Source organism: Poromitra crassiceps (genome assembly GCF_964638095.1).
Source record: "Poromitra crassiceps genome assembly, chromosome: 6".
Lineage (NCBI taxonomy): Eukaryota > Metazoa > Chordata > Actinopteri > Beryciformes > Melamphaidae > Poromitra > Poromitra crassiceps.
Window position 1 is genome coordinate 14,580,451 of NC_139627.1, and position 22,777 is coordinate 14,603,227.

The window sequence follows — 22,777 nt, forward strand, 5'->3', positions numbered from 1 at the left end:
CTACTATCATAACTTTCATAACAGATATCATATCTATGGCTAAACATGGTCAAAGTTCCAAAACGTGAGGTTTAATTTTGTTGAAGCTCGGCTCCCACCTCCTTGGCCGAGCCTCGCTTCACTCATAAAACCTGGGTTGTAGGACAACCCCTTAGTTACTGTAACATGTAGAAATGCTGCCTGTAAGTCAAAAGCCCTCACAGAAGATGATTATTAACAGCTGAAGTGAGGGAGAAATAATTTGTGCTGAAAAACTAAAACTGAAATTGAAGAACTGTAGTGTGTTAGAGGGTACACAAAGGAGAATACTGTCACAGAGGACTAAAGACACGATTTACCATCTAAAGAAACCAGAACATTTCACATTTGAGAAGCTGGAATCAGAGAATTAAGACTTAAAGAAATGGCTCAGAATGATTAATAGATCATCAAAATAGGCAATTGATGTAATATTAGGCAATGAACGATGAATTGACTAATCGTTGCAGCTCTTTATCAGTTAAAAAAAGTTTTATGCATTTTCAAAATATACAAAATCCGTATTTATATTTCAAATAAATTTTTCAGACCAGTATTTTGTATTTGTATTGTGATACTTTTTTGAGCAAGTATTTGTAATTTGTATCAAAATAATTTTTGATACACTACTTATATTTACTTTTACCGGTATATACTTTTTTCACCCATCTCTGATTACATGTAATATGTTACTTTTGTAATGAGTTACCCCCAACACTGCCCAGTACCAAGCACTATCAAAACTTCTGCCGTCAAACAACGCCTGCATTCCATCCTTACACAGATCTAAATAAAATAATATATATTTCTATGGTTTTGATCGCAGCCAATCCCCGCAAGCGTTTAATGTGACATGTGATTGACCCACTACCACAACAACTACAATCCAGACAGTATGTGGTGTTGAGCGCGGTGTATGTGACGGAGGTGGCAGTTCAGTGTGCCCAGATGCCACCAAAACATTCAAAAGTAAAAAATAAAAAAATAAGACAAATTATATTGAACTAAGTACTCTACTGGTGTCGTCATCACTTTAAGGGTACTGGTAATTTTTCAAATTAAACGACACCCAGCCCTAACTACCACAATACCATTTGTCTCTACCTACCTTTTAATACACAATGGAGTTCAGGAAACTAGGTGAAATCAGAAAACAGCAAGTCAGCAAGTAACTCTTTTTATTCGGTTTGTAAAACATATCGGGGGGCAACACAGTTATTTCATAGACTTAAGAGAGGCCAAGTTAAATATGTAAATCGTCTTGGGGAAATTGCTTGCTTTATAGGTATAGAGCATTACCATCTACTACAGCTTTTATGGATGACGACAATAGTTACTAACTTCAGGATAATTTATAAAATAAAAAGCATTTTTTTTTTTCAAGGCAACATTTTCTTCCACTGTAACACAGTCAGCTCCAGCGATCATACCGTCAGAAAGGCAACGTCTTCCTTAGGAGCTCTTCTTCTCATCGAACATGAGGTTTGCTGTGGCCTTCTTGGCTGTGGACAGATTCAACGATGGGAGAAATCTGTTATCGAACCGGAGATGGTCACTCACACAGATGCTGAGTGGATGGCTGTGTTTGCTATCTATTCCAAACTTTTCAGAGGCAATGTCCTGAATCTCAATCCATACTTTGGTGTATTGTCTATTCCTGTTGTAATCATAGGCATTATCCAATTTAATGGGTTTCCACTTGAAGCCAACGAAGACTATTCTTTACAAGGCTATACAAATAGCACACAAAAATACTTTTTTCAAAAAGTTTAAAGGGAAACAAATTTAAAAAGCATTTGAAGCTGTGGCAGTAAAAAGAAAATGTAAAAAAAAATGCAGTGATGGAACAATTGTAATCAGATTTTATCAACAAAGGAGCCCCTTGTGAAGAGCCATACATTCACTAAAATATCAGTCAAAAACCATTCAGTGGGGAGAAAATGGTTATGGTTATGTACATTAACAACTTTATTTTGAATTCATACGTAAGGGAGAATGTTATGTTACAGCTTGGTCGTTGCATTTTGCATCGGGGGTCCTGATCACCCTGTTGGGGTTGAGTTCACGATCCTGACCGGCTGGCTGTACATTATCCTACTTATTAGACACCTACTTACTAAAGAAAGATATGGAATTCTTTTCCGCCACCAGGTGTCGCGACCTGCTGATTGATATGACTGGACGTGGTCCTCCAGTCTCTCAAAATGGCATGCATAGCAACGTGACTGACCAATCAGAATCAAGTATTCAACAAAGCTGTGTAATAAAACATGAATAAATGGCATCTCCCTGATTGACAAACTACTCACTCAACTTGTGCTTGTGTAAACTATGCAGCAACCTGAAAAATAACTATTTTCTCAAGGCTAGCTGACGAGGCCCAAATAACAAGGAAATATGAATAATCAATTTTTATTATAATCTTTAGTGGCAAGGCCAGGGTGTGTGCCAACACCCTTGACGTTTTCCGAGTGCATGTCTGTCACTGTCACAGACCTTGCAGCTTTTCTGTAAAGATAACAGTGTTTTCGGCCTCGTCGAGTCAACATTTCAACTGCCTCATACTTGGGCTACTTTTCATTCCAGAGGGCTAATCCCTCCACCCTGCACCAGAGATGCTCACAAGTCCCCACCTCCACCCTGCACCCTGTGAAGTCACTTCCCTTCCTAGTGACAAGAGGGCCGCAGCGAGCAGGGTTTCCAAGTCAAGGTCGTTTGGATGCCCTAGGCTTTAACATCACTTTTCGGGGGTACGGTGGTGCAGTGGTAAGCGCCGTCGCCTCACAGCTCGAAGGTCCTGGGTTCGATTCCCACCCGGGACGCTGTGAACGCTGAAGGAATGCGTGCCCGTCCGCATGTCCTCGAGTGCCCGCCGCCCGGGTGGGGTCGTCAAAAGGGCCTTTCTGTGTGGAGTTTGCATGTTCTCCCCGTGCCTCCCGGGGGTTTCCTTCATATAGGAACCCCCTTCACCAAAACATGCAATATCCTGGTTGCTAATGTGGTTCCTCCTCTGGTCGTTAAGGGCGCCTGTTCGGAGGGAGGGGAACTGGTTGGAATAGCGTGAACCTCCCACGTGCTATGTCCTACCGGTGAAGCTTCCTCTGTCAGGTGAAAAGAAGCGGCTGGCTAACTGCCCATGTTTCGGAGGAAGCATGGAGCCAGTTTCGGCTCTCCCCAGATCGGCAGAGGGTGGAGTAGCAACCAGGATAAATAAATTGAATATTAGCACTAATGGGGGGTAAAAATGGGATAAAAAAAAATCGGGAAAAAAATATTATAACATCACTTTTCGGGGCAAGGCAAGTTGGTGCGCTGGCACGAGGTCCGGGAACACGGAGGTCGAAGAGGAGAGCGAGGCGGCCGGAGGGAGGAGCATTGAGGAGGGGGCGGACCCCCGAGTCTGTAATTTGTGTAATATTCTGTGAGGCAGCAATGTGCCGCAAGGCATCCAGTCTGCCGGAAAGCCATTAGAAGAAGAAGAAGAACACAGCTCAGCCGATACAGCCTGAACCTGCGGCAACAACATGGAGCATCGACCAAGCTAATGACTCACTGAGCTAATGCAGGGCTTAAAATTTGGCGCGGGATTGCGGGAATCCCGCACATTTTCCCGAATTCCCGCATATTTTCAATTTATAAAAGGGGGAGTGATCCCGCAATGGTTTGCGAAGACCGATCTATGTTTGTGCGGAACGGTGCTTAGCAAGCGAAACGGTTGTCTGTCTGACCCACTGAGTCTGAGCACAGACTGTAGGAAGAGATGGAGGATAGCCAAGTGAATGTGATTGGATCAACGTTTGACACTAATCAAACGCCAATCAGAGGCAGAGAGGGGCGGGTCATGCCTTCGCCTAGCCTTCGCCATCATGGGGAAAAAAATATCGCGTCCCTCAGTCCTCTCTGGACATCAACGCTCCTCTGCTGACAGTGATTTCTCGGTGGATACAGACAGCTGCTTGCAAACATGATAGATCGCTGGCTAAAAAGGAAAACTAGTCCTCGGAAGGGGAGCCGCTCAGAAAAAACAAACAGGACAAGTCGAACAACAAGGCACTTCTAGCTGAAATGTCAACACCGAGTAACGTCAGTGATGTTTAGCGTTACGTTATTGACGATTAAGAATCTGATATCGATAATTAACGTTAATAATAGCGTTATTAATCCTCCTTATGCCGAGTGCCAGTGATGTCAACGATGTTGTCGCCACTCAAATGGCGTTTCTCATAAAGCAGCCGTGAAAATCTGGTGGAAGCATTTTCAATAAAAAGTGAAACGACACACAGAGACGGTTTGTAGTCACTTCAATAGAACTCTCCCCCAATGCAAAATTCGAACAGGTTTAGTTGCCAGTAATGACAGTAAGAAAGGCAGATGTAATGAGCAAAGACGGATGATTTAAAAAACATGAAACTCATTTGTTTGTTGGTGTGCTCACCCTCATCTTTGATCTTGTCGGCAGCTTCTGACGCCTTGTCCGTGAGGTTCTTCACCACGTCGTCGATCTTGGCTTCGTTCTTGAGGAAAAAGGGCCGAATGATCCGGGTGTAGATCAACACCGAGCCGTTAGAGGGCGTGGGAGCCATGCACCACACCAAGAAACCACACTAGAGAGACACAAACGACAACAAACAGCGGTTTCTCATCTCACCACACCACTTCCAGGAAGCTCGTCAGGCAGAAAGGCACACAGAGGGATCTGCTCATCAGTGCTGATGAAGCTACTTTCAAAGTCTAGTCTTACCAGCTAGCCGTTACTTCAACTACAGCCAAGCTACAAGAGAAATAGCTTTTAGTGACAGTGTGTTAGAAAATATAGTTCAAATTGCTTTGTAGAACCGATCATATTTGTAGTATCATACAATACAAAAGCACATGACTGCACAAAATACCTCTGATAAGGATGTTAAGAAAAAACGCATTTGAAATAAAGTGAAGGAATTGGGGGGGGGGAAAGGTCATTCCCTTCTGCCAATTGTACTTGGCTGGTTTTGAGGTGATATTGCAGGAAGTAAAGCAGCTGTAATCAATACCGTTAATGATGGTTCCATCCATTCCATTTAGGTGATCCAGTCCCAGGGCCTTTGTTAATATTATTGATTACACCTGCTTTACTTCCTGGTTTACCACCTCAAAACGGTTGCTGTGAAATGGGCCTATAGACCCTTTTCACGGGGGCCATTTTGTGTCGAAAAGGCAGGGTAAACACAGGTGCAAGCAAAACACTAATGAGGGTTTCCAACTTACACTCATGGAAGTTGGAAACCCTCATTAGTGTTTTGCTTGCACCTGTGTTTACCCTGCCATTTCGACACAAAATGGCCCCCGTGAAAACGGTCTATTCCCCCTGCTGTCCTGGTCGTTGCTCCACCCCCTCTGCCAATCTGGCGAGAGTTGTAGACTAGGACATGTTTCCTCCGATACATGTGCAGTCTTCATTTCACCTGACAGTGAGGGGGTTTCACCGGCAGGACGTAGCGCGTGCGGAGGAACATGTTCTTCCTCCCAGTTGCCCCTCAGTGCTGAACAGTGCACCATTAGACCAGTCTAAATGGAATGCACCATTAGACCAGTCTAAATGGAATGCACCATTAGACCAGTCTAAATGGAATGCACCATTAAACCCAGACGCCCCCTTCCAAATTAACTGTTAGCATAGAACCAAAGGAACTGTGAGTCATCTTTGAGGAGATGTTGACCAAGGACAAACACACAAACACAATAAATCCTGACAGAAGTCAGCTGCGTTACTGATAGAGAATGGAATTCCTTAACCATTCTACATCCGCTAAATGTATATATAACAGCTGATAGCCTAAATTCCATTCTCTATCAGTTACCTTGCCTATATATTAGAACCTTGCCTATATAATAGAAGAAGTCATCTGCGTTACCTTGCCTATATAGTAGAAGGGGAACCAGGAGAGGAAGATGTCAGCAAAGAACTCGGCCACACTGAAGACGCCGTACACCACCCAGTAGATCAGCCATTTTGTGTCATCGTCTTTGGTTGAACTTTCAATGGCCTTGATCCTGGAGGAAGAGGAACCATAAAGAGGAAGAAATTGACGGTTTTAACTCGACAACATGAACATTCTAAATTGCCCCCCAGCTTACTTCCTGTCAGTGTTTGCTAGCTAGTACAATAACTGACAGGACATAAGCTAGGCTCCAAACTGTTGCCTAGCAACACAATTCTGTGAAAAGCATCCAATGTATGTGGCAGGATTCAGCTGATGTATCAGTGGGAGAAATTAGGTTAATATTGTCCTTAAACATCATGTGCGTGTCGGCCACCTGTGATCTGATGTCTGTCTGGGAGGATGGTAGCTTGAACCGATTCTAAGAAGACATTTTCATCAGCTCCCACTAGGGATGCACCATATTGGACAATTTCTAGTTTAAGTAAAAACTCATGTAATTGTAATGTCATATTTTCCCTGAGCCCCTGCCGAAACTGTTTGGAGGCCCCCTGGGAAGGCCCGCCTCCCACATTGAAAACCTCTGATGTAGAGAATTCAGTCTGATTAACAAATGCTTTCATTTTGGAATTGGACTTTGTAAATGGCACTTTGGTGCTTAGATCTTATGGAGAAGATGTCATGGAGAACATGGCACTTTGGTGGTTAGATCTTATGGAGAAGATGTCGTGGAGAACATGGCACTTTGGTGGTTAGATCTTATGGAGAAGATGTCATGGAGAACATGGCACTTTGGTGGTTAGATCTTATGGAGAAGATGTCGTGGAGAACATGGCACTTTGGTGGTTAGATCTTATGGAGCAGATGTCATGGAGAACACAAGAAAGAATATTGAGAAAGAGGTATATAGAAGATAAGGATGTAGATGGCATAGATATAGCAGACTGGCTGTCTGCCTGACCGATGTGAATTTGCCTCGTGCTGCTCTTGGCTGTGTTTTGGTAAACACATTTCTATTGCTCTTTGTTCATTTTGCACCTGACTCCTGTTCACAAACTTATGTAACTGCTGAATGGCCTGACTGTCTGCAGAGAGCTGCTGTGAGACAGACAGAAGCTGCACAGACTGTAACATGGTGACATGCTGACTGTCTGCAGAGAGCTGCTGTGAGAGAGACAGAAGCTGCACAGACTAACATGGTGACATGCTGACTGTCTGCAGAGAGCTGCTGTGAGACAGACAGAAGCTGCACAGACTTTAACATGGTGACATGCTGACTGTCTGCAGAGAGCTGCTGTGAGACAGACAGAAGCTGCACAGACTTTAACATGGTGACATGCTGACTGTCTGCAGAGAGCTGCTGTGAGACAGAAGCTGCACAGACTGTAACATGGTGACATGCTGACTGTCTACAGACAGAGAGCTGCTGTGAGACAGAAGCTGTAACATGCACATGGTGACATCACAATAACCACAGTAATCTTCTTTGCTACACGTGTCCTCACATGCACCAAACAGAATCAGAACCAGAATCAGCTTTATTGGCCAAGTATGTACACATACAAGGAATATGACTCCGCAGGTACATTCAAACATGTACAGTATTTTTGCATTAACTACTATAAACAATAAGTGTGGTGTAAAGTGTCATAAACAAGCTGTTATACAGATATATTTCCAGATATTACACCGTTCAATGCAAACGAGGCTTTGGGACAGATATTACAGTTATTTCACAGTCAACACATCAAATGTGTGTGTGTGTGTAGTTATTTCACAAGCAAGCATATTTCCAAATCGTGCGTGCGTGTGTGTGTGTGTGTGTGTGTGTGTGTGTGCGTGCGTACGTACGTACGTGGTGGTGGGGGGGGGGGGGGGGTGTATACATGGGGGTAGGTGGTGCTACAGGTTGCTGTGCAGGGATATTACTGTTCCTGGTTTTGAGTGTTTAAACTGGTAAAGTGTTGAAAAGTCAACTGGTTCCAGTGTTTCCGCTAAGTGTTGAAGTTGCTGGTTTAAGTGTTAATCAGAGTGATGGCCTGTGTTTTGTGTGGCAGTGCCTGCGAGAGGAGAGGAGTTCAAACAGATCAAACCTCTTCAGTGCTGCACTGAGGCGTGTCAGCACAGATCAAACCTCTTCAGTGCTGCACTGAGGCGTGTCAGCACAGATCAAACCTCTTCAGTGCTGCACTGAGACATGTCAGCACAGATCAAACCTCTTCAGTGCTGCACTGAGACATGTCAGCACAGATCAAACCTCTTCAGTGCTGCACTGAGACATGTCAGCACAGATCAAACCTCTTCAGTGCTGCACTGAGGCATGTCAGCACAGATCAAACCTCTTCAGTGCTGCACTGAGGTGTGTCAGCACAGATCAAACCTCTTCAGTGCTGCACTGAGGTGTGTCAGCACAGATCAAACCTCTTCAGTGCTGCACTGAGACATGTCAGCACAGATCAAACCTCTTCAGTGCTGCACTGAGACATGTCAGCACAGATCAAACCTCTTCAGTGCTGCACTGAGGCGTGTCAGCAGAGATCAAACCTCTTCAGTGCTGCACTGAGGCATGTCAGCACAGATCAAACCTCTTCAGTGCTGCACTGAGGCGTGTCAGCACAGATCAAACCTCTTCAGTGCTGCACTGAGGCATGTCAGCACAGATCAAACCTCTTCAGTGCTGCACTGAGGCATGTCAGCACAGATCAAACCTCTTCAGTGCTGCACTGAGGTGTGTCAGCACAGATCAAACCTCTTCAGTGCTGCACTGAGGCATGTCAGCACAGATCAAACCTCTTCAGTGCTGCACTGAGGCATGTCAGCACAGATCAAACCTCTTCAGTGCTGCACTGAGGCGTGTCAGCACAGATCAAACCTCTTCAGTGCTGCACTGAGACATGTCAGCACAGATCAAACCTCTTCAGTGCTGCACTGAGACATGTCAGCACAGATCAAACCTCTTCAGTGCTGCACTGAGGCATGTCAGCACAGATCAAACCTCTTCAGTGCTGCACTGAGGCGTGTCAGCACAGATCAAACCTCTTCAGTGCTGCACTGAGGCATGTCAGCACAGATCAAACCTCTTCAGTGCTGCACTGAGGCATGTCAGCACAGATCAAACCTCTTCAGTGCTGCACTGAGGCATGTCAGCACAGATCAAACCTCTTCAGTGCTGCACTGAGGCGTGTCAGCACAGATCAAACCTCTTCAGTGCTGCACTGAGACATGTCAGCACAGATCAAACCTCTTCAGTGCTGCACCGAGGCGTGTCAGCACAGATCAAACCTCTTCAGTGCTGCACCGAGGCGTGTCAGCACAGATCAAACCTCTTCAGTGCTGCACTGAGACATGTCAGCACAGATCAAACCTCTTCAGTGCTGCACTGAGGCATGTCAGCACAGATCAAACCTCTTCAGTGCTGCACTGAGGCGTGTCAGCACAGATCAAACCTCTTCAGTGCTGCACTGAGACATGTCAGCACAGGTGCAGGTGATTGTTTTCTCTCTAATTCATTGTGACATCAGAGAGAAAGCCACAAACCATCATAGGCTAATGGCTAAACTTACATAACCTGTGTTTCCTATCGGCTGCATTTCCTTCTTAAAGCCTAATGTACCAGCTTCGGGGAGGGGGGGGGTCATAGCCAGTATATTTGTGTTATCCTCTCTACACTGTCATCCCCCTGTTATCCTCTCTACACTGTTATCCCCCTGTTATCCTCTCTACACTGTCATCCCCCTGTTATCCTCTCTACACTGTCATCCCCCTGTTATCCTCTCTACACTGTCATCCCCCTGTTATCCTCTCTACACTGTCATCCTCCTGTTATCCTCTCTACACTGTCATCCCCCTGTTATCCTCTCTACACTGTCATCCCCCTGTTATCCTCTCTACACTGTCATCCCCCTGTTATCCTCTCTACACTGTCATCCTCCTGTTATCCTCTCTACACTGTCATCCCCCTGTTATCCTCTCTACACTGTCATCCCCCTGTCATCCTCTCTACACTGTCATCCCCCTGTTATCCTCTCTACACTGTCATCCCCCTGTTATCCTCTCTACACTGTCATCCCCCTGTTATCCTCTCTACACTGTCATCCTCCTGTTATCCTCTCTACACTGTCATCCCCCTGTTATCCTCTCTACACTGTCATCCTCCTGTTATCCTCTCTACACTGTCATCCCCCTGTTATCCTCTCTACACTGTTATCCTCTCTACACTGTCATCCTCCTGTTATCCTCTCTACACTGTCATCCCCCTGTTATCCTCTCTACACTGTCATCCCCCTGTTATCCTCTCTACACTGTCATCCCCGTTATCCTCTCTACACTGTCATCCTCCTGTTATCCTCTCTACACTGTCATCCTCCTGTTATCCTCTCTACACTGTCATCCCCCTGTTATCCTCTCTACACTGTCATCCCCCTGTTATCCTCTCTACACTGTCATCCCCCTGTTATCCTCTCTACACTGTCATCCCCCTGTTATCCTCTCTACACTGTCATCCTCCTGTTATCCTCTCTACACTGTCATCCTCCTGTTATCCTCTCTACACTGTCATCCCCCTGTTATCCTCTCTACACTGTCATCCCCCTGTTATCCTCTCTACACTGTCATCCTCCTGTTATCCTCTCTACACTGTCATCCCCCTGTTATCCTCTCTACACTGTCATCCCCCTGTTATCCTCTCTACACTGTCATCCCCGTTATCCTCTCTACACTGTCATCCTCCTGTTATCCTCTCTACACTGTCATCCTCCTGTTATCCTCTCTACACTGTCATCCCCCTGTTATCCTCTCTACACTGTCATCCTCCTGTTATCCTCTCTACACTGTCATCCCCCTGTTATCCTCTCTACACTGTCATCCCCCTGTTATCCTCTCTACACTGTCATCCTCCTGTTATCCTCTCTACACTGTCATCCTCCTGTTATCCTCTCTACACTGTCATCCCCCTGTTATCCTCTCTACACTGTCATCCCCCTGTTATCCTCTCTACACTGTCATCCCCCTGTTATCCTCTCTACACTGTCATCCCCCTGTTATCCTCTCTACACTGTCATCCTCCTGTTATCCTCTCTACACTGTCATCCTCTATGGCACAAAGGTATAATTTCATCAAGCACTCACTGTGTGAGCCACTTATATTGCATGTTTCTGTTTACAGTCAAACCTGTTAAGACGGCTCTGACAGCTTGAGATTATTTTGGCTGTTATAAACTGGCTGGTAGATCTGCAGGTCCTCTTCAAAAAGAAGAAAACTACAGTTGTGAGGAACGTCAGGAGTCATACTGATCATAATATCTTCTACATATTATATACATATCTTCTATAATTTAGCATATATATATACATGACCGGTGTCTCTGACCGGTGCTGGTCGCCCACGCTGTCTTCCCCACTATCAAACGGTTTGTCTCCCTCCCCTCTGAAAAGTGTACAAATCACTTCCTGGGCGTAGCTTCCATAGAAAACCACAGGTCTGAAATGGTGGATTACACCACAGCCATATACAGGAACTCAAACCTTCACTGTTCCAACGTTATTTATTGCACAGCAAATACTGAAAATCACTATCAGAAATCGTTTCAGAATTTTCTTCTTTAATTTAATCTCATTTGACTTTTTGGGGTGGAAATTGTCTAGCTGCTTAGTATATCCTAACATAAATGTCAACCATTTAGTAAAATGTGTTCAATGCACTTACAACAAATGCCATTTAAACCACAATTGACCAAAGGTCTTTTCATTGAAGGTAATTCTACCCTGAAAATAAACATCTCCCCATGCTGTGTGAGGGTAAATGGGAAAGCGGAGTATTTCCATGTGTCTCGTGTGTTTTGAATGAAGCCTTCCACTTTGATCTGACAACAGCCTCTCGACACTCACAAGATGGCGTCTAAACTAATAAAACCGCATTCAGCCAAAGATACTCAACACACCAAGACCACTCATTCCACGCTGCGCCAGTGGTATGAAATGGTTAGTCTGTCAGATAAAGCTATCTCAAAGCCCTAACTGTACATTATGCCCCCTGGCTGGCAACCCCTGCTACCTTCATACACAGGGTCTGGGAATGCTCGGATGTTTCTTTATTTTGGAGAGAAGTTGCCAGGAAGATGTCCGTCGTGCTGGAGTCACTGTTCCTTGTTGTCCTGTTGTTTTGTTGTTGAATGATTTCACTGGGTTGAATTGATCCTTGAGGCAGAGAGGCGTGGCTGTTGTTGGGCCTTACTGCCGCAAAAAAAAAGGTAGCTCACAGATGGAAGGCTCCTCCCACTCTGCCTGTTGAACAATGGGCTTCTTCAGCTGTGGACCTGGCTGTCATGACAGTGCAGGAAATTTAAAAAATATTTGGGGGCAAATTTTGCCCCCAAAATATGGGGGCATTTACAACATTTGGGGCTCACTTAAAAAAAGTAATTACTGCATAAAGTTGCTAAAGCGTATTGGGGACAACAGCACACCGTTTGTGTGTGTTTTCTTCGTCTTCTTCTGGCAACCAGCTTGCAGGTGTTGAGTGTGTGCTAGAGACGGAAATCAAATGAATCGAATGAAGATAGAATTATAGAAATGGTTTGGATCATGGTTTTTAGGGGCATTCTGAGATTTCTTGGGTGCATTTGTGCCCTTGCCCCTGGCTAAATTCCTACACTGCATGGAGATGTCAGTGGCCCGTCGTATGCATGGCGCTGAAGTAGAAAATATTACGGCGTGGATTGGAATGCATTTGTTGAAGCCGTGCGCGGCGGCCATGGATGTCGCCATGATAGCTAGGTTGCGTTTCGTATTTTTTTTTTAATGTTTTGCTGAAGGGCAGCTAATATCTTTGTGGGTTTGTGGGTGGGGCCTGCGGGGAGGGGGGTTATTTTCTGAGTGAATCTGCTTGTGTATGTATATGTATAGATTTTCTTTTTTTGTACATGTATGTGGTTTTTTGTGTTTTTCTTTATTTGTTATGTTAAAAACTTTAAATCAATAAAAGAAATGTTCAAACACTTCCTGTCTGCTAAGTGGGCGTGGTCGCCTCTTGTCCCCTCCGGCCCCCCACCTAATTTGGAATTGTTGTAGTCAAGTCACTACATCTCGAGTCACCAATGTTCGAGTCAGAGGCCATGTTCACACTACAGGCCAATCTGATTTGCTGCTGAAGTCATTAATCATCATTATCTTGATTGCTTTCCCAAATCTGATTTGGGAGCGTGTCCGCACTGTCACAAATCTGATTTGGGCAAGTGTTCAAGTCGGATCTGTGTCTGGTGTGTCCAGATACAATGAGCCAATGAGCCAACATACAGTGTTTGCATGTCTGCTCTCTGCTCTTCAAGTCCCCACCCCCCTGCAAAAGACACTCTCGAATCTGATTTGGGTGATCAGCGCGCCCACACTGAAGTCACATCAGTCGAAAGCAGATTGGAAACTACCTCCATATGTGGTTTGGGACAAGTGACACAAATCAGACTTGGAGCGTCCAGACTCATAAAAGAAATCTGGATAGAATCATTAATAGGTCATTAAAGTTCACAAATCAGATTTGGCCTCCTAGTCTGAACATGGCCCGAGTCACCAAGGAAGAGTCTGAGTCGAGTCAGAGTCGGGTCCCCATTACCTGAGTCAGGTACTGAATTAAATAGGAGCATGAATCCACATGTAGGTGGAACTCATGTGCCTGCCCTCGCATGGAATGTAATACTATCACAGTGTTAATATACAAGCTATCAATATCTTATGCCAAATTATTAGGGCCTATTATGAAAAAACTAGCAAAAACATAAACAGTCTTTATTAATTAACAACTCCGAGTCTGAGTCTCCAACTTCCGAGTTCGAATGTATGAATGCTCAAGTCCAAGTCATCAGTGCTCAAGTCGAGTCAAAAGTCGACTTGAGCAACACAACGCGAGTAACACAACACTGGTGTTATTATTAATAATAATTATTATTATTATTAATTATTATAATTGATTGGTTATTTTTAACATTAACACTAGGGGTGGGGGAAAAAATCGATACACCATAGTATCGCGATATTTTCCCTGACAATATTGTATCGATATTTGGACGCCAAGCATCGATATAAAAAAATAAAAAAAAATAAAAAAAATTGCAGGCCACGCCATGCCAGGCCACCGGGCATCTGCCCGGAGCGCCCGATGTTGCAGTCCGCGCCTGCAGTGGCGTTTTGAGTCCAGAGAAGCTTAATAATGTAGCCTACATTTTGGGCAAAAACAAAACAAAACAAAAAAACACTGCATGTTTTACTTCCGGTGAGGTCAAGGAAAAGGTAGGAAAAGGAGTTAGACAATATATCGCAATATCGCAATATTCAATATGCGTGTGCTTTATTTTGAGGCTCGTTTTGACCTGATATCAACCCAGTAGACTACAAGATCTCACGGGAGATATGTTGCCAGATCTGGCGAGAGTGCGTTGCTGAGACAAAGGCAGGTCTCGAACAAACTTAATTTTCTCCTGATTTGTCTGAAAAAATGCCATTTTAGTGTCACAATGTTCAGAAGACATGTGGCTCGTGAAAAATGGGTCCAATATTTACTTTGGCAACTATGGGGCAAAAACACCAGCCATAATCTGTGCTCACGTTGACTTCTTCCATTGGAGTGAATAGAGAGGCAAAGTGAACGTCACTTCCTGCTTCAGCACTGTACCAGAGATTTTCTTCCGTCATTTATTTTCCCATAGACAAAGTAAAATGCTTATAAAAATAGTTTTACTTGGTCAAACCAAACGGTTCAGCTATATTTAGAATCGGGAGAGACCATAGAACATTTCACTGGGACCAAAACTAAAAAAAAAAACATTGAAAAAATATTTTCTTTAACCCGCATTTTTTTTAAACGTTTTGGTCCGAGTTAAATGTTATGTGGTCTCTCCTGTTTCTAAATATATCAAGAACCGTTTGGTTTGAACCAGTAAAACTATTTTTATAAGCATTTTACAAAATGTCTATGGGAAAATAAATGGCGGATGAAAATCTCTGGTACAGTGCTGAAGCAGGAAGCGATGTTCCCCTTTAACTCTCTATAGACTCAGGACCTGCTGCTAGTCTCCTAAAGGGGCGTGCGTGGCAGAGGCGAAGCCCACTTGACACAGATACAGGAAGTGACTCACAGCTGGGCCGTCTGGCTCTGATAAACCCTCTCTGATTCAGCTGTTCCTTTCAGTTAACCCAGAAGCAGGGTGCTCGCTGCAGCGGGGACGGAAGCCTCGCTCAAACAGGTCTCCTGTAGTGAGACGTGGAGGTTTTGCCACTAGTGTGCCTCTAGTCCAACTCCTACTCCCTCCCTTTAGACAAACAAGTCATTTGATAGCATCATCAAGTAGGCCTACTGTGACATCATCGAACCTGTGTGTGTTCGGGTCGCAAAGGGAACAAACAAAAGGTACCACAGAATAAAACATTTTCTCCTTCCCCCCCATTTGAACCATTTAGGAATAACAGAAGAAGTGAAAGCCAGAGACTGTTAGGCAACTGTATCAAAAACAAACATTGTCTTCCTCTTAATATCATTATGGAGATAGTGTCATTTCACTTGGCTACTGTATGTCCACATCATGACTGCAGCCTACACACGCTAGCCCACATACATATATTATACATACAACATATCATAAGTGACACATGTGCTTCACTGAGAATATGATCTACAGGGGCAGTGGGTGATTTGAGCCTGTGGGGAAGGTGAGCCACCCTCTGTTTCTAGGCAACCACAGACAAAACTGGTTATGTGACCACACATTTTACTCACAGGCTACTCACACTGCAATGGAGAGAGGCCCATGGAATAAGTGGTAGCACATTTCAGTTCAAAAAAACAATTTTTGCCATTCAAAGTGATTTTCTTTGGCCAGCGCTTCAGCGCGGGCCCTATATCTGGCTTTGTCCGGTCCGATCTGCGTGCCGATTTGGTCACCAACTTAGGTTCTTGGTGACATCACTGATGATGTCACAATTCCTATGACATCATCAGTGCCTATGACATCATCTCTGCCCTATTGGCATGCACAGTGCACAATTGCCCAACTTTGCATCACTGATGACATCACAATTATGTCACAATGTCTATGTCATCATCAGTGATGTCACAATGGCCCGAGTAACCAAAAACCACAATTGCTCGAGTGATGTCACGTGTATGTGTGTGTGTGTGTGTGTGTGTGTGTGTGTGTGTGTGTGTGTGTGTGTGTGTGTGTGTGTGTGTGTGCATGCGTGTGTGTGTAACTTACGATATGTAGGCTGGATAGGCAAATCCAATGAGGTTGCAGAGCAGGGAGGCTCCATACCCGAACACCAAGTAAACTGCGATAATAGCAGTGACAGCTGCAACAAAGAGACACGATGATGGTTAGCCTAAACGTTGTGTAGACTCCACACTATAACGGACTATCAATGCGGCCCGTAGCTTCTAGCTAGAGGTAAACGGGCCCATCGTTTCCTTTTACAAATCCAGCCTTTCCTCTTTCTACATAAAGACTCACCGAAAGCGATCAGGGTCCTGTTCACTCCAGTTTTGGCCTCGATCTTGGCCAAGGCGTCTGTCATGAGGTTCTTTTCATGTAGGAACTTGTCAAATCTTTCTTTGATGCCCTGCGCCATGGCTACGCGTCCCTCTTCAACAATGGAGTGCTGTGTGTGGTGGCGTGTATGATGAAGTTGCTGTCTATAAAACTGCGACACCCCTGCAGAGCAACCCACACAGCTGTTCACACTAAAGGTCAAGCTAGCCACCATACACGATACGCGGCTTCCGGTCGGCGCTTTCAAAACAAATTGCCTCTTTAGGTGACAAACGTTTCAGGGTAACTTTCATGTTATTTATGTTGTTATCATTCCTCATATTCAGTATCCTCTTGGAATCATTTTATTTAGCTGCTTTATGCTTTCTTAAACTGGTTTATGTTGGAATTATTTCACCATTTTAACCTTGTCCTCAGCACAGAGTTTTGATGTTTGGTTTTGTAATAGTAGCCTATGTAGCCTAATGCATTATAAAATAATGCCATGTACAAATACAGTTAAATGATTTCCTAAGTAGCCTATAATTTATTTTGTGGAGTAAACAATGACTGGAAATAAAGAATGCATTTAAAGGTTCGTGAAGATTATCCTGCTGAACCCAAATCTGCGCTCCCATACACTTTTGTTAACCACAGACCTGCCAAACCAACATGGCAGCGATTTCTGGTTAAGCCTACAAAAATACTAGCCTGAGTAAACCCAGCCTCCAGGTGACCTCTATGTGCTATCAGTCACGAAACTTGCGCTACAGGCATAGCCTGTGCATAGCCTGTGTGACGTCACGTTGAAGGCTGGGCCTGGGTTTTTACCAAGGCTACAAAAATTCGTCATCCCTGCGGCACTCTATTCGTGAACTAGGCCTTTAAAAAGAAACTTGACTTATTTTGAAGGCACGTTGCTGTCTACGTCCGGTCTGCTTCTATGTAACTGTGTAGCTAGCTTGACGCAGCTGGTGGTAGTGGCTACTGTGGGCAGCAGCGTCGAGTCTCCTGCTGAACGTCACTTCATATCCCCGCAGCCGCGCCCTTCCTTGCTTTGCTTTGATGACATTGCAAAATGTATTGATTTAGCAAATCTTGTAAACATCTTAGAGTTCTGTTTCTCTGTTGGACATGATGCGCCTTGTCAAACCGTGAAACAAAGATGGAAGCTTAGGAGGAGGATAGCACTTATCATTATCAAGTTCATTATGGGCGCACAACGGCCATGTGACATTTAATTATAGGATATCTTTGCTTCCTTACTGAGACAACAGCAAGTCTTCTCACTGAGACATTTGAGGTTGATTGGCTCTATAATACACATCTAGGCCTAGGCTCATTTTAATTGGGGTTGAATTGAAAGTGAAATCTTAGGCCAGTTTTAGCCTGCTATAGGCTATTAGGGTGGCCTGGTAAATAACCTAATAGGTGGACAACTTGGGCAGTAGGTAGCCCAGATGTTTAGAAGCAGACGAGTAGTCCAAACGTAGCCAGTTCGAATCCCTGGCCAGATGGCACAATGACACAGATCTAGCAAAATGAAAGTTGGCAATGACTTATCACATCAGTCAAGATCAGATGCAAGCTCCTGCCATTGGCCTCTGGCCTCTCCAGCATATGGCTGTGTGTTTGTGTAGCTATGGGGGGTTTGGATGGATGGGTTAAATGATTCAGTTCACTGTGGGGTTAATAAAGTAGTATTCTATTCCATTTTATTCTAAATCATAAAGGACAATTTGAAGCAGGGAAATTGGGAGGTAGTGAAGCAGCATTTATTTTGCTGCTACATATGGGAGGGGAGATTATTCTCCCTAAAATAAAATAAAAATCGTTGATCCAGATGTTAAATCAACAAATGTATTTTCACTAGATGAGCTTATTTCTCAAATAAATAACCTGATCAAGTCAGACTTCTCACCAACCATATCCCAAACAAGAACTCAAACTATAAAATACTGTGCGGCCTCGCCCGCCCTGCAAACTAACAGAGAAACATTGCCCACATGCTCCCTTTTATTTATATTTATATATATATATATATATATAAATAAAAGGAATGCAATGTTTCTATGTTAGTTATGTTCAAGATTCAAGATTCAAGATTTTTATTGTCACTCCGTAGTACAAGTATCACGTGTGAAATTCTTGTGCTGTGAACTCCGTTTACAACAGAGTACAAATATAACAGGGCATATGAGTGCAAAAACAACAAGAGACACAACAAGCAATAAGGCAGTAGAGTGATAAGACAAGTCAGAGACAGTGGCATATTCACTGCACATAGGTGCACATGTCATGTGCATACTTTAGTGACTGCCTAAAACTAATGAAGGCCAGAGATCTACTCCTGGATTAATAATAGACAGGCAAAATTTCACTTCAATGAGAAACAAGGTTACACAAACAATGCGAAAGCTGAAAGCCAAATTTTTGATGACCCTGATCTCAAATGCTAAATGGGAAGATAGTTTGGCAAAATATAAATAAACTAATTGGTAGACTAAATAAAAAGGACACAAACAACCTTGAATTATTTGTAAACGGCCAACTGATTGACAACCCTATCACTGTTGCGACAGAGATTAACTCCTTCTTCGTAAAGTCTATTCAGGAGATAGCTCAGCTTTTCCCCCCCTCTACTCACGACTCCTACTGTCCCATAAATTATACACATCCTATTTTTTCCTCAAGAAATCACTGAAGCTGAAACAGCCAAAATTATTGGCAACTTGAATAACTCTAAAGCTAGAGACGACTATGGTCTCGACTGTACCTTTTTGAAAAGACACAGAGAAAACCTGATTTGCCCTATTACACAATACACACTTGATCAATTTGTCTATTAAGCATTCTGTCTTTCCGGCAGCTTGGAAGCTAGCCAAGTCCCATACACAAATCTGGCCAAAAAACGGACCCCAAAAATTATAGACCTATTAGTATTTTACCCATATTTTCCAAAGTAATAGAAAAAATTATAACAAATCAATTAATTAATCATTTAAATAATAGTCACAAGCCCCTGCACCCTATGCAATTTGGTTTTCGTTCCCATCATTCAACAGTCTGCCACCCTACTTTTTTTGGAGAAGACGAAGTGCTTTTTAGACAAATATAACTTTGTGTCTTGTGTATTTCTGTAGCCTGGGTAAACCCAGCCCCCAGTGACCTGCTCTCAGGCTTACCCTGCTTACAGTCACTAGTGACTGAGAGCAGGTCTGAGAGCAGGTCACGTGGGGGCTGGGTTTACCCAGGCTAGTATTTCTGGACCTCAGAAGAGCGTTCGATACTGTTAACCATGAAGCCCTTCTAGCTAAACTATCCCACTTCAATTTCTCCACTACTGACATCTTGTGGATGAAATCCTATCTTTCCAATAGGAAACAGTGTGTGATGGTAAAGGGTGTTAAATCTCCCTATATAGAATGTACTACAGGACTCCCTCAGGGCTCCATTTTTCACCTACATTATTTTCACTTTATATTAATGATTTACCAAATGTATGCCCTAGTATGAACACTTTAATGTACGCGGATGACGCAGTAATTTTCACTCCATCCAAAACCATGGAAGAAGCCTCAAACACCCTCTCTGTAGCCATGACTCAAATTCAGGTCTGGCTCGAAAAATCTTATCTTGCATTAAACACCAAGAAAACAGTGGGTATGGTCTTCTCGAAAAAATCCATCTTAAACCCACATCTTAACATCCTTGTGGGAGGGGTGGAGATAGAAACTGTAGGTGAGTTCAAGTACCTAGGGCTCACTTTGGACTCCACACTCTCTTTCAAGAGTCATATTAAAAAGGTATCGAACACTCTAAAATTCAATCTCTGCAACTTCAGGCAGATTAGAGCATCTCTGACTGACAGTGCGGCTTTAACTTTCCTCCACTCAATGATTTTTGCACATAGACTACTGCCTTCACAGGAGTAACTGTAACGCCCTGTAAAAGGGCGATATGTGTGGAAAGAATAGACTACCGTACTTGCACAGCTCCACTACTTCCTGAAATGAGTAGGGCATCTTGGTTTCCTGTCCTACACTATTGGATGAACTGATTAATGTCAGGTGTGCCTGACTGCTGCATTCACAACAACAGTGATCAGGCACACCTGACATTAATCAGTTCATCCAATAGTTTAGGACAGGAAACCAAGATGCCCTACTCATTTCAGGAAGTAGACCAAATCACCGTGACGTCACCATGTAAACAAATTTACTTCCGGGTACCACTTGGGGAAGGCGGCAGGTTTAAATGTGCGTGTTGTCAAATAAATGCTGTCAAACCCTCTCGTTGTTTTCGGCCGACTACTTTCAATTTAAATGGTTAAACGGTTGGTAAACATGCTTGTCCGACGTATCTAGCCTTTCTTCTGTGTTTGTTTTATGTAGTGTAAAGGCCCAATTATACTCCATTTTCATCCGTAAATAAGGGCGTCCGTTTCAAACGGTGTAATCGTCACTGTTCTCATACTTCCATGCGTCTTTCACGTTGGTATCATGTTAAGTAATACATCCACCAGTGGGCAGTAGAGAGTCAAATGCATGAGTGTGTGTGTGATTTTCCTCCGTTTCATGCGTATCCGTAAGCTTTCAGATGACGGACAGAAAACGGACGAAATGAACGCAGAGTACGGACAGAAGGCTCTGTCCGTCTCCGTCTCCGTCTTTAACGTTGAGTATAATTGGGCCTTTAGCTAGCTAATAATGTTTGTTTGTCTGTCAAACTCGCTGTTTTTTTGCAGACTCGTAACCTCGCGTCACCAGGCTCTTCTCGGCGAGAGCAGACTCGTTAACGTTACAGACAGAGCTACCGACGCCACGTTAATTTAATTTAGCGTCAAGTCTACTCTGGTCTGGTCCAACAGGTAAATAAGCTAGTCTGGTCTCCACTAACGTTAGTGAAAGTGTTGTTATGAATGATATTAAACAACAACACAACACGGACGAACCATTTTTGTCTTCTTTGTCAGTTTGTGCCGTTCACCGCCATTATAATGTGTGGACCCAGGGGTACCCGGAAGTAAATGTAAACATCCCGCTGATTTGGTATAAGACCAAATCACCGTGACGTCACCATGTAAACAAATTTACTTCCGGGTACCACTTGGGGAAGGCGGCAGGTTTAAATGTGCGTGTTGTCAAATAAATGCTGTCAAACCCTCTCGTTGTTTTCGGCCGACTACTTTCAATTTAAATGGTTAAACGGTTGGTAAACATGCTTGTCCGACGTATCTAGCCTTTCTTCTGTGTTTGTTTTATGTAGTGTTAGCTAGCTAATAACGTTTGTTTGTCTGTCAAACTCGCTGTTTTGCAGACTCGTTAACGTAGAAGAGCCTGGTGACGCGAGGTTACGTTAACGTTACAAACAGAGCTACTGACGCCACGTTAATTTAATTTAGCGTCAAGTCTACTCTGGTCTGGTCCAACAGGTAAATTAGCTAGTCTGGTCTCCACTAACGTTAGTGAAAGTGTTGTTATGAATGATATTAAACAACAACACAACACGGACGAACCATTTTTGTCTTCTTTGTCTGTTTTTGTCTTCAACACGTCAGTTTGTGCCGTCCACCGCCATTATAATGTGTGGACCTCAGGGGTACCCGGAAGTAAATGTAAACATCCCGCTGATTTGGTCCATAGAAGAGTTCCGACATCTCCATTCACTCCAATGGACCAGTTTTTTTCCAGGAAGTAGAAAGTGGAACTCTTGAGTAAAAAAAGCAGCACTGTCGAGTTGCATCAAAATAGAGTGTTGTACTTTGAAAGGGTTTTTCATCCCTTGAAATGAATCAAATTGTACATTATCGGCTTTATTTTAGCATGCAAAAGTAGCGCGAGACCCATTCCTGGCTGTTCATTGGCTAATGATTCTTGCATTTTGGTCCTCCGCTGACGCCACTCTCTTACTAGAGGAATGAGATGCTTTCCTCAGATCAAAGTGTATTTTGTCTAAAGAGGGGAAGCAGTGCATCCCAAAATATCTCTCCAAGCGCCTAGGCGCCGCCTGCTGGTACCCTCCAGTAATTACTACTGTTGTGAAACTTACGAATCCTGAGCATAGTAAAACAGAAAATGTATGCTGTTCTCAAATGACTATACATAACTACAAAGACAACGGTGAAACATGAAACACACATGAAAATGCCCACAAGATAACTAAAATCAATATAAAACAAATGCTTTGTTTTATTCTGCTATATCCGAATATGAGTTTTTACTGCTTTTAATTATTCTAAATATAGGCTACTTTATCGATTGTTCCCAAGCATTTTAACTCTTTTAGTGCCTTTTAACAAAATTAGTTTTTAATGCTTTTAACTATTTT

The 22,777-nt window shown here is 43.6% G+C and overlaps 1 protein-coding gene across 1 annotated transcript; it reads right to left on the reverse strand.

Moving 5' to 3' along the window:
* Positions 1 to 1,179: 1,179 nt before the first annotated feature.
* Positions 1,180 to 16,638, reverse strand: reep5 (receptor accessory protein 5). The gene is made up of 5 exons (XM_083639556.1): positions 16,430 to 16,638; positions 16,178 to 16,271; positions 5,910 to 6,048; positions 4,454 to 4,622; positions 1,180 to 1,520 (listed from the first exon to the last, which is right to left on the reverse strand). Exons 1-5 carry the CDS (start codon positions 16,545 to 16,547, stop codon positions 1,471 to 1,473), a joined length of 570 nt encoding a protein of 189 aa, XP_083495682.1. The 5' UTR covers positions 16,548 to 16,638; the 3' UTR covers positions 1,180 to 1,470.
* Between the last annotated feature and the right edge of the window lie 6,139 nt (positions 16,639 to 22,777).